Here is a 12,987-nt window from a genome sequence, read left to right on the forward strand (position 1 = left end):
TTTATATTTTCTAATGTTATTAGTATTATTGTTTATAAATCTGTTTATACACTAAACACCCTTATACTTGTATAACACCGGTGAGGTAAGGTCATTGAATAAACTAAAGATGAAAAGGAAAGTAAAGACGGAGCTAAGTTTGATGATGCAGTGGACGAGCTCCTAGCTTGATTATATTTGTTTTAAAAAATAATACGTTATTTAGTAGACAATTATTTATAAATTAAATAAAAATAATTATAAATTAGTAAAATATTTCGCTTTTAAAATAAAATGAATTGTATTGATCTTGTGTTTATTTAAATAATACAGGAGTTAAGAGATTTTAGGAAGCGCATTAACCATGTGAGATTAGATTTAGATTGAGAGGTGCATCTGCAATTGATTAGAGCAAGAATATTGTACGCCGCCAACATTTCAGAATATAATATAGATCATACTCTCATTGCTGCATTAGTCGAAAGATGGAGACCAATGTCACACCTTCCATTTTTCTTATGAAGAATGTATTGTGACGTTAGAAAATATTGCAGTACATCTAGGTTTGCGGGTTAATGGTGAATTTGTCTATGGAGTTAATGGTTTAGATGTTGATAACCTTAAACAATTGTGCTTGGATAATTTTGGAGTTAAAATTGAAGATTCGGATTTTTCTAGATACAATAAAATTCACATTCCTCCGGCGTATTTATAGGCAATATACTACTCTAGAGCAAAAAGGCCTGAGTTTATACAAGTCAGGAAACTTAGTCCACGAAAAATATCTTTCACTGATAATAAACTTGGACTACTATAAAAATTTAAGTTGGGAATCTGCATGTCTCGCCGGTTTATACCGAAGATTATGTCAAGCTTCACGTGACGGAGTAGATCAAATAAGTGGTTGTACCATTTTACTACAATCGTGGGCATGGCTTAGGCTTTCGTTGTTATGTCCGTGCCATATTTGTCTTACTCATTTCCATTAGTACGGATGTTTGTATCATAATATAAAATTTATCTGCTAAATTACATTTCCATATTAAAATACTGAACTTGACATATTTAACGCAGTTGGGAGGGATGGGAGAATCCTCAACATTGAAAATTTCATTGTGTAGTCGCAAAATAGAATCGCATAGACCACATATCCATTAATGAGGTGAGGTTTTAAAAAAATTTACATTAATATATTTTCGGTTATCTAGTGTTATTTGACCATGAGTTGCTTTGGGTTAACACAGTTTCAATGGCGGCCATATCAAGATGTGCGTGTGGCAATGATAGTTCCACCTGATATTATGCATGACATTCAGCAACGATGTGCCTATCATTGTCAAGTGACATCCAGCTGACTGAGTTATGCGTCAATTTGGTTGGTAAGTAAGCCTAAAGATCTTGTGGATCTTAAAGATAGCCACAATTCTTATTTATGACCCACCTGTCATAAAAAGTAATTTCACCTCAACTTTTACGTCATAAACAGTAAATAGAAGGAAAAGTATATGGAACCAACTAATAATCAGCCAAGAATGGAATAACATAATTAATTATAATTAGTTTTATTAATTTATAATTTAATTTGTTTGTTAAATTATTGTTGACCACGTTCAAAACATGAGGGAAGATACGCTAGTGTTAGGAGAGAATCACGGAACAAATGTTTTGATCATTCATTAGTTGGTTCCATATAATTAATTATGTTTTATTAATGCGTAACACATGAAACATAGAAATTATATCCAAAACCATCCAATTTACAAGAAAAAGAAACATCCGTGTGCCTATCAGTAGCAACATCCGGTTAAAGTCACCAGTGCCTCTGGTTTATCAGTTGGCTGATTCTTGGCTTATATAGAGTTGGTTCCCTAGCATTGTTGTAAATAGAAACTCAAAGCATATCTCTCTTCTCCATTAGGAAGAACTAACTTTAGTCCCTATTGTGGTCCCACTTAATTAATTAATTAAAATACTTAAAATTAATGTAATTAATTTTTTTCAATAATATATTTAATATAATTCGAGATTACACTAATTTGTAAAATGGAAAAACTACCATTTGTACCCATGAACTTTGCAAACGCTGACAAAAGTACCCATGGAAGAAGAGAAGTGACTTTGTACCCATGAAAGGCTGGATCCGTCTGTCGATAGTACCCGAACGTCATTAAAACGTTAGCTCTGTTAACTTAAAAGCCAACATGGCACATTAAGTGCTTACCTGGCTTTTGATTTTTAATTTGAATTTTTTTAAGAACCTTCCAGGTGGATAACAGCAGAGGATGTGACAAGAAGAAAGAAGCTATGACTAGTGGAGGAGCTGCAGCAGGTAGTGGTAGTCAGCATCAGGGTGCAACAACAACAACTGAAGGTATGGGTGTTGATGATCTTGATGAGGATGCTGCCAGAGAGCAAAAGATGTATTGGGAAGAGACTTTGGAGGCAGCAGATGCTGAAGCATCAGGTTCAGATTCACCCAGTGTAAGTCATTTATATCCACTCTCTTTTTCTACTTATTGGCATGAAGATAAATTTATCTTGCATTAAAAATTTAAGTTAATGCAATTATCCATTTATAGGTGAATGTTGATGATCTGAATTGTGTGAATCCTTCTGAAGAACCTATGGCAGTAAAACCTCCACCTTCTAACTCGTCTACTGCATATGTGCCACCTAGGCCTATCATAAATCCAACCATGTCCAAGAGACCAATTAGAAGGAGAAACGTTAAGAGGCCACCACCGTCACAACCTTCTTCCCTCAGACCTGTCCCACCACAACCTACTCCCATAACGCCTACCACACCACAACTTTCTGTTGTTAGGCCTACATCACCAACTAACCAACTGCCTCCAAGAGTTACCGGACAAACAATGCATGGTGCAAGTCGAGGGACCACTACACGATTTATGCGATTCATGCCAACTCCACCATCCACAATTCAAACACCAGGCAGATGGCCAGTACCTGGGTTCCATCCACCAACAAGAGCATCTTCAAGTGGCAACAACAACGGAGTTTCTAGTGGCAGCAGCAACTTCACACCCAACAAATATGATTTTCCAGTGTGAATTTGTTTTTTGATGAAGTACTTACTATAATGAGAGTTCTATGAACTCTGATACTATGGTCTTTTTGTGACTTATGCCTAGTACTTAAACAGCACAACTTGATGTTTTCATGTTCATGGTTTGTATTGGTTCTATTAGGTACATTTGATTTGTTACTGCTACATCAAACTCATATCCTCGTTTTGAAGCTTTTGTTGATAACTGCATATGAGTAAATTACTTCAAGGTTTATTATAGTTTATGGAATGAATATTTAGTTCCATTTCCAGGTTACAACTTAGCTATATATTTACAATACCATGTTTCTGGCTAGATTAAGACAAATCACGACATTTATATTTCTTTTTTTTTGTCAAAATTGAGTTAACTTCAATCTAACAGATATCAAATACATTAACAATCATGGACATTAATGTCATAATACAACTTGACTTTTTCCACAATAAGTAAAAATAGTAACAGAGTTTCGAAGTTCATCATCATCAAAACCAAACAGCTTCGAAGTTCATCATCATTGAAACCAAAAAGTTGCACAAAAAGACCCCAGGACAACATACACCATAACCACAGTTACATATTGATTAATTGAAGTAGATTCAGCCCTACACAAATCAGTAAACTCAAAAAAATAGTTATAATCCATGACCTAATAGTTCTAATTTCACCCTGGAGCTTCCCTATCTTTAACAAGATCTTCACACTATTCTCTTGAATCTCTTTTCTTTTCCCAGTGACATTGACCTAATGGTTACCACATGAGCTATCTTGATTTTTTCTAACAAGGGCTCTTGCCAATCCCTCCCATCCTCCGTCAATCTCATCCACCCATACAAAATAATTGGAATCCATCGTTTGTAGTAAAGGGAGGAATAAGGAATCATTCACAATAAGTTAATCTGATCAGAAGCACAAAAGCAAAAGGACTTACCTTCCATAGAGGACACCTTACGAACCATCTCCCTGGATTTGTTAAGGTTCTAGATTGTAGCAACACCACATCCTGTCCACAAAAGTATTTTCCAGGCAAAGTCTTCTCTTCATCCCTCTTGGAAGACGAAGTCCCTTCTTCGCTGATGCTTCCATTCGAAAAACATTGGTTACCTCTGCTTCTCCTAGACATTAGGGTTTTCAAATTGAAATTGGGGAAATAGTTGAGGATAAATTAGGGAAATAAGTGATGTTATAACGGTATATTTATACTTGGACACGTTAGACTGTTGATTCAAAAGCCAAGTAAGCACTTAACGTGCCATGTTGACTTTTAAGTTAACGGAGCTAACGTTTTAATGATGTTCGGGTACTATCGACAGACGGATCCAGCCTTTCATGGGTACAAAGTCACTTTTCTTCTTCCATGAGTACTTTTGTCAGCGTTCGCAAAGTTCATGGGTACAAATGGTAGTTTTTCCTTGCAAAATTACTTAATACAAAGAAAAACATAATTAACCTCTATAGTTGACGACAAGCATTGTGAAATTGTCATATGTGTTCAATCAAGTCCTCTTTCAATTGTCTATGCTGCTGCCTATTTTGAAGTTGGGCATTTCTTTGGAGAAATTGATAGTATAGTACAAAATCTTCTTCTCCCAGCTAAGGTTGTGATAAGCCATTTTCGACATCATCATACTCTAAGCCTGAGCAAAATTTCCTGCATAAGTGTCTCTTTCATCCTCAACAATCATATTATGCAATATAATACAAGCTCTCATTATGTTGGCAAGCTTCTTCTTTTTCCAAAAGCAAGCTGGACCACGTATAATTGTAAAGCGTGCTTGCAACACAAATGCTCGCTCTACATCTTTTCTTTGTCATTCTTGGTATTGTGAAAATAACTTGTGTTTCTCTCCTTGTGGCTTTGAGATTGATTTGACAAATATGGCTCATTCAGGATAAATACCGTCTGCTAAATAGTATCCCATAGTATAATTATTACCATTAATAGTATAATTTACCTCCGGAGCACGATCATTTAGAATATCATCGAGCACTGGAGAACGATCTAACACGTTGATATCGTTATTTGAACCAGAAACTCCAAAAAACGCATGCCATATCCAAAGGTCTGAAGATGCTACAACCTCTCAAGTACTATGGTTGCAACCCCACGATAACCACTCATGTACATACCTTTTCACGCATTTGGACAATTTTTTCATTGCCAATACATGCAGTCAATGCTACCCAATATGCTAGGGAAGCCACGACCCTCCGCCATTTGTAGCAGGCATCGTATGTCATTTGGATTGGGTTTTCGCAAATATTCATCCTCGAACATCAAAATGATACATTCAACAAATTTTTCCAAGCATTCAATTGTAGTGCTCTCGTTTATGCGCACATAATCATCAACAGCATCAGCTGCTATGCCATATGCTAACATCCGTATCGCAGCGGTACATTTTTGGAGTGGCGACAAGCCTTTTCTTCCAATTGCATCGACCCTCTGTTGGAAATACGAATAGACGTTTGAGAGAGCGTCTACTATCCGAAGGAACACATGTCTTCTCATTCGAAATCTCCGTCGGAAAATGTCAGCATTATACACTAGTTCATCGAAAAAGTGTGAGAATAGAAGTGTATCTAAGTGGTGTATATAGAGTAACAGAATATTAATTTATTAATAATAACAGTAACGGCTAGTTTCTAACGGCTAATTTTACAACGGCTAACTAAATATAATAATGTAAAATGTAAATCATTAATTAAATAAAAATTTAATCATTTAATTAATTAATTATTATAATTATTAATAAATTAAATATAATTAAATCATATTTAATTTATTAATAATTATAATAATTAATTATATATGTAAAGTATAATATATCTAACGGTCAGCTCACATATGTATTATGTATATAAAATATTAATTTTATTAATAAAATATCATTTCTTTGAAAGGAAGAGAGTCCCTGTGAGCAGGACTTCTATTGCTTTGAAATTCGTGAAGGAACTCACTTTTTGTTTACTTCAATGGTAGGTCCTCATTTTTTTTACTGACACACAGTGAATAGGGCTCTAAATTCTTAAATTCTTCTATCATTGGAATTGCTTTAAGGGGTCGTAACTATGAGAATTGGGATGACATTCATTCTATCTGGATTGCGGCTTGAGTCCAACGACGACAATCATTGATGAATGGAGACCCTACTACTGACTATAGACCATCTAACATTTATATGAATTGGTATCGTCGCACAAACCGAATGCATTTTTGGCCACATAGGTTCGCTTGCACGACCCAAGACTTGATCAAGTTTCTGAGCAATGGCAACGTTTTGCTGTTGTTCCACCCATGCAATCGATGTAGGAGTTCATGGCATCTGACTACCATCACTATCATCAAGGGACTCAATAGTATCCTCAACCGTAAGCTTCAAGAGCTATTGTAGATGGTGGCCAACTTCAAAGACGGGTTGCGAGCGATTGGTCAAACAATACGCTGATATTTCGTGGCAATCTGTTAACGTAAGCACATCATCTTCGAGTCACTCTAACTTTTGTTTCCACTTTGGAAGAGGATTTTCTAGCAGGTGACCAAATTTGTTTGAAAACGACTATAATTATGGAACATTGTTCGCACATCGCCGTTGTTATTTATTATAAGTTCTCAAAAACTAGTATTTCCATTGTTAAAACAGAATGGAAGTCTAAACCTTACATTGACCACATTTAAGTACTGATAATTAACATTTTCAATACTTCAAATGGGATGGTTTCAAAAATACTTGAGAAAACTAGATTTTTACATCTAAATTATATTCCCATAATCACAACTTATAATAGATCCAAAGAAAAGCGGGACGGGAAAACTGAAAACATACAGAAGAGAAGAGAGAAAGAGGCTTCAAGTTTAAGATGATGAAGAAATGAAGTGAAAAAATAAAAATGCACACAAAATAAATAACTGAAGTTTATTATTTAAATTTTCGAATTAATTTTTTTCATACAACACATTAATTAATATTAATATACACCATATATGCACACCACCAAAGACCAATACAACCACCATCTTTAAGTTGGTCAAATAATTAATTCAATCATCTACTTAAGTAACTGTCACGTTAAAAAAAAAATACAATTCACTTCTAAACTTTGTGCTTATACTTCACTTCTGCAAGTAGTAGCTGGCTCATAGGTCACCCTCTTCCAGCAAAGTAACATTATAATAAGGTTATCTGTTCCCTGCTCTATCAAAGCCACTTTCTAATTTGGAATTCAAGTTCCATCTCAGCAGAAAAAACAATGCGATTATGAACATTGAACTGGTGTTTTCTTTTAAGATAACTGACGTAGAAGAATGCTAAATCTTTCAATTCACAGTATAGCCTTTAATCAATGGATGACAATTAAATTTTGTATTACATGAAAGGCTTCATAACTCCATGCAGAAGCAGTAGTAACCATAGAGCTTTACATATAAAATCCAAGTCTACCATTTTTGTACTCAAGTTAGGAGAAAATATCCTACAAAGTTTTACATTTTCGTATCAACTTGTCAAAGAAACTAGTCAGTAATCCTATAATAATGCCAGAAGCAGATTTACAACAATGCATGATCATATTCCAAAAGCTGGACCATGTCCAAAAATCTTTCAAAAAACACGTCGAAAGGTAAGATTAATGCGTGTACCGTTCACTTTTGCACGCTTAGGGACAGAGTGAATCCAATCCCTTTGGGTATAGCCTCTCATCACCAAAAGGGATCCATGCTTTAGTCTAAAGGTGTGCTGATCAGCATGGCTACTCTTCTTTAATCGCTTTCTTGCAGGCTCATCACTTCCATCTGAAGTTCCACACCAAAAGGATAATGTATTCATGAATAACCAACTAAAAAAATTCAACTGTTATTGCATTAAATTTCAGGGAGAGAAAAACTCACAAACATAGACTCTCCGGAGCTAATTGTAGAATTCAGAACTGGAAAAACTTAGAAACCCTCAATGCCATCGAGGTAAGAGAGATTAAGAGTTTTATATACGAATTTTATTTCATTTGACTTAAAATACCAAAGTTAAATTTTTACACAGACATCTAGTCATGAATTGTTAAATCAACTGGAAAAAAAAAAAGAAAACTAGACTCAACCACCTACTAATTTAAAAGTATTGTAAACAGAAGCATAAAATTGGATGACTTTAGACAAACAGACATTAAAATCAAGGAACAAAATCCCCAAATGCTTCTAGAAATGCACACTACAAGTTAACAGATGCATAATGCAGTGACAGAAGAAGTCATACCACAAGATTTTTTACATTGCTTCTTCTTCAGGAAGAAATCACGTTCGCATCCAAGAGATATCGAAGCAATTTCAGGTGTTGATCCATAAAGCTTCTCATCATCAGCATGCCAACCAACATAGTCATCACCACCTTTATACCTATTTAAGAGTACGCTATTAAAACTACTCCCAGGAAGAGCTTTAAGGACCTTCAAGAAATTAAATAGAAAATATTCAGTAACACCAACAAATAACATCATTCAAGTACATTATCATAGTCACAATTGATCAGAAAGTCATTCTTACAACATCCAAGATGTCTTTAAGCAGTGGAAAATCATCCCAAGTATATGCATGCGGTTGATAGCCACTGTAAGTCAACTCAGTCAACCCAGGACTTGCAACATAACATGTATCTCGAGGCTGCACAGAATCACATCACAAGGTTAACCACATTTATGAAAGATTAAGTTTATTTCTATATACATTTATGAAAGTGGTTAATTTTTTAGATAGAGGAGGTTAATCACCTGGATAAAAGTGGTTTCATTTGGGAAAATTCAGGCAGAAGTTAATTAGTTTAGTCCATGTAACTCACATTCAGTTGTTTTCGTGTGAATTCATAGTTGAAAATGTTAAATGCTAATTTAATTGTCAAATTATCTAAGGTTCTCAACTATCAGTTTCACGTAAAGATAGTTTCCACAACAAAATAAACTCAATCAAAATAGAGAAATTGAAAATAAAACTAACACATGTTCTTAGGATTGAGACACTCTTGAGTGTAAATTTTCCTTTACCAAACTTCCATTATGCATTGTTGTAACAATAGAAGTCCTACATAACATGCATGATTGGTTTCACATTGCATAAAAATAAACATTAGTATTTTACAATTAAAGAGGGGTTAACAAAAGAAACAATGAGGCATGCGACAAAAGAAACGAAAGATGAGATTTTGAAGGAATCAGAGGATTTGATATGAGTTGAATTTGTGAATAACCTGAAGGAAGGATTTTCCGAAGACGCGAACGGTGGGTCTGGTCCATGAGATATGGTTATCGAGGTAATGGAACCATTGCCATGAGTCTTCGTAGGGAATTAAGCGCTGAATGTAAACGACGTCGCTTCCGTTACCCAGGTCCACAGTCTCCGTCTTCTTCGCGGTGTCATTAGGGTTCGCTGCTTCAGACACCGCCTTCAGCTTCAACACATTCATTGATCGTAACTCTTCTCAACGGTGCTCTTCTTTTTCCTATCAAGTATCAACAACGTAACTGGAAATTTCATTAAAAATTTAACAAAAAAAAATTAGGGCTTATATATTTGTTATACAGAGTGTATATTTTATGAGTATAATTTTAATTTTTTATTTTAATAAATATATTTTTTAGTGTTTGTATTTTTTATAGATATAAATAGTAATTTATTTTAAAAAAATAAATAACAATTTTAATTCCTAAATGTATAATCAATTTTAATTTTTTTAATGCAAAAATTAACAGAAATTAATTTAAAAATGGAGAAAAAAAATGTGTATCTCAAATTAAATAAGACTTGTATTTTTACGCTGTGCAAGGAGAGAAAACGGGAGCGTTGAAGATAAAAGGGAGAGTAATTTAGAAATTTTATTAAAAAATTAACAAAAAAAAATTTGGATATATTTATTATATATAATTTATATTTTATGAGTATAATGTTAATTTTTTTTATTTTATAAATACATTTGTTAATGTTTGTAGTTTTTATAGATGCAAATAATAATTTATTCTAAAAAGTTAAATAACAATTCTATTACGTCTATCTCTTTTATAATAGATATTATTTTGATATTAGTAATTTTTAAATACATGTTTTTTGTTTTATTAATTAAAAATTAATGTAAATATATAATTAATTAATAATAATTATATTTTTATACAAGTGTAAAAAATATTTGGTATATAAATAATATTTTTTAAAATAAGTGTACACTATTAGCGTATCCAATTTATATTCATGAATTTAGATGTTTTTTAGTAATAAATTAAAATTTAGTTACTTTTATTAACTATATATAATTAACAGTTATATTAGACATATATTAAAATCAATCATTACTATACAGTACACATAAAAATACAAAATATATATTAAAATAAATTAAATTATACGTATATTTATACACAAATACATAATAATTAATTTTAATAGTTGATTTTGGTATGCAAATAATATTTTTACATAACTAGATATAAATATAAAACTTTAAATATAGTATATTATTATAAATTTATCACATATTTTATTAATAAAAAATTGATGTACAAATATTCTTATGCAAATTCCAAAAGACTAAAATTCAGAAATACTATATACACTAAAAATAATGTAATATTAGATAATGGAAAGTATGTTTTTTTAAACATTACAAAATATATATTTTTTAAAAAAAATTATGCACCAAATGTCTCTTATATATTATATTCTTTAGATACAGTAGATATTCCACATGTTTGAAAAAAAAAACTATGAACCTTCTAACTAACCTGGTGATTGAGGTGACTATGAACAACAAATCCAACTCAAAAAAAGTTTAGATACTAAAGTAAGGACCACATTACAACAAAAGAAAAAGAAAGCACACCATAATAAAGACTAAATAAGCCATACATATATCACAACTGGTTCATATCTATCACACTAGCTGCTAACTTACAATTGAATCTGCATCTATAAATCAAAAGGAATTAATCAAAACCATTATTTAACTAAACAAACATATAAATCTTTTTACAAATTATGATCTTGTTAGAAGAGTTGGTACTCTTGATATGCCCACTTGCAAATTCTGCACTAGCTATGTTTTGGTGGTAACATTTTTGACCAACTTGATGGTCAATTCTACCTCGCCGGACTCCACCCCGCGCAGCCTTAACCAAACATTCTGCGCAACCTCGCCATTTACGCAATTGATACTGCTTTCGCGGACGAGGCAGTTTTCGTTGTCAGGTATGACCTTCCTTAATGTTGTTTCACCTGATGAGACTCCTAAGATATCTCTTAGTCTAGCTGCAGAGACCAATGGTTGAAGGTTGAGGAATGCATTTCCCATCTTGTCATCAGATTTCAAAAGATCTTTATCAAACACTTCCTATATAATCAAAAGAAAACAACACATAAATGACATAATAAATAATGCCTTCAACTTAGAATCTGAAAATTTTCCACAAGAAAAATTAGCAATATATGGCAGAAATTTCAGCAGAATATATGCATCAACATGAGGAACTGATGTTTAAACGTTCAAGGAGGAATAGAAAGCAAGTCTAACATAGGATCTGGTGGTCATTGGCAAGTGATTTTTAACATTGGCAAAGGTCAGAAGAAGACTAATCTAGTTTCGAGTATAATCAGACTTGCTCTTTCAACTGGTGTTCTTTTTGAACCTGGGTTTTCCTAGGGACCTTAGTGTACCATTATGCCAACACTGGTGTTCGGATTCAAATACAGGAACACACAACATACTAGGGGAGCTTCATTTAAATAGACCTTACAACAGTGTTTGTAAAAATGAATATCGATGCACCAGATGAGGCGAAAATCTATCAATGGAATCTGCTGATGCTGCAACAACAGAATGCTTGCTTTAGCAATTCTTCACTTTTGTGACACTAAATGAATGGACCTGAATCACAAGGTTGTTAAAGATACAACATTTTTTAGGTATACTATTACCATTATGGAACATTTTCGTCTTTGCGACCTATGTAGACCCTATTACCAAGAATCTGACTAATCTAGCTAGAGGAGATGTGGCTGCCTATCACATTGGGTAACCAGCAAGCTTGCCAACTACTTAACCAACCTGGTGCTGGTTACCCTTATGGATTATTATTTAGTTTTTCTATTCAAAATTAAGAATTTGGAAGAAAATATTGGAAATTTGATATCTTGGATTCACCTACTTATATATTTTAAAAATCGGCATGAATATAAACCTTCATGGTTTGAACTGTTTACAATGTCTTAAATCTCCAAATTCCTGCATCAGAAAAACTCACCAAATTCAGAACTCCCAAAGGTTCAGTGAGGGTGAAATTCAGCTCTTCATTCCAAACAGGATTCAAGCAGCTGTTAATGACTTTGGTCTTTGCTGTCTGGAACAAAGTTTAATTGAACATTGTTTCAAACACCTTTAGAGGTTACAAAATGCTGCACAATGTTGAAACAAGCCGAAATCGAAATCGAAATACAAAATCCTATTTACCTGATTGCCTAGTTTGAGGACAACATAAGGATCACTGCTCTTGAAATCCCGGATCACCAACCTCTTCCCTTGCACCACTATGATTTTGAGTTGCCCTAATTGTTCACCCATTAATGTTACTTCCTGTTAACAAGTTTAATTCACTAATCAGCCAAAGGTAGGTAAAGACTAGAGATCAGAATTCAAACACAAAATATGCAGATACATAACAGAGAAGAAACATAACCTCCCCCACCAAAAAAAATCTGATTTTTCTTTTGAACCAAATGATGTTTTTCAATTTTTTTAACAAAAGAAAAAATTTTCGCCCAAAAGAATAACCAAGAAAGTAAACAAGACAATACAAGAATAAACCATGCATATTCTGGTGGAGAAATACTCAAAAGAACTGAGTCAAAATTAGAAATTTCACTTACCCAAAACAAAAGTAAGCTTTTTTTTTTTTTTTTTCCCCCTTCAAT

At 33.2% G+C, this 12,987-nt stretch overlaps 4 protein-coding genes across 6 annotated transcripts in view; 1 reads left to right on the forward strand and 3 right to left on the reverse strand.

The window, feature by feature from the left end:
• The first annotated feature begins 1,300 nt into the window (after positions 1-1,300).
• Positions 1,301-3,050, forward strand: LOC127746590 (leucine-rich repeat extensin-like protein 5). Its single transcript, XM_052260425.1, has 3 exons — positions 1,301-1,354; positions 2,245-2,460; positions 2,559-3,050. The coding sequence occupies exons 1-3, from the start codon at positions 1,301-1,303 to the stop codon at positions 3,048-3,050; spliced, it is 762 nt and encodes a 253-aa protein (XP_052116385.1).
• Positions 3,051-5,202: 2,152 nt separating this feature from the next.
• On the reverse strand, positions 5,203-5,559 carry LOC127746591 (uncharacterized). The gene has a single exon (XM_052260426.1). It carries the CDS (start codon positions 5,557-5,559, stop codon positions 5,203-5,205), a length of 357 nt encoding a protein of 118 aa, XP_052116386.1.
• Positions 5,560-7,030: 1,471 nt separating this feature from the next.
• LOC107483051 (DNA oxidative demethylase ALKBH2) lies at positions 7,031-9,549 on the reverse strand. The gene is made up of 4 exons (XM_016103654.3): positions 9,281-9,549; positions 8,584-8,700; positions 8,297-8,486; positions 7,031-7,839 (listed from the first exon to the last, which is right to left on the reverse strand). The coding sequence occupies exons 1-4, from the start codon at positions 9,494-9,496 to the stop codon at positions 7,649-7,651; spliced, it is 714 nt and encodes a 237-aa protein (XP_015959140.1). The 5' UTR covers positions 9,497-9,549; the 3' UTR covers positions 7,031-7,648.
• A 1,340-nt stretch (positions 9,550-10,889) lies between these two features.
• The window catches only part of LOC107483052 (protein C2-DOMAIN ABA-RELATED 11), a 2,517-nt gene continuing 419 nt past the window's right edge, over positions 10,890-12,987 (reverse strand). Inside the window, exons 1-4 of one of the 3 annotated variants that reach the window (XM_021139962.2) lie at positions 12,943-12,987; positions 12,527-12,649; positions 12,321-12,416; positions 10,890-11,410 (exon numbers count right to left, since the gene is read on the reverse strand). The exon at positions 12,943-12,987 is cut by the window's right edge and continues 234 nt beyond it. In XM_021139962.2, the coding sequence (XP_020995621.1) occupies positions 11,117-11,410; positions 12,321-12,416; positions 12,527-12,637 (501 nt within the window). In that variant the 5' untranslated portion in view covers positions 12,638-12,649; positions 12,943-12,987 and the 3' untranslated portion in view covers positions 10,890-11,116. The remainder of the gene's footprint in view (positions 11,411-12,320; positions 12,417-12,526; positions 12,650-12,942) is intronic. The other 2 variants (XM_016103656.3, XM_021139963.2) reach the window with 2 other exon arrangements.

The sequence above is a fragment of the Arachis duranensis genome, chromosome 4 (assembly GCF_000817695.3).
Source record: "Arachis duranensis cultivar V14167 chromosome 4, aradu.V14167.gnm2.J7QH, whole genome shotgun sequence".
Lineage (NCBI taxonomy): Eukaryota > Viridiplantae > Streptophyta > Magnoliopsida > Fabales > Fabaceae > Arachis > Arachis duranensis.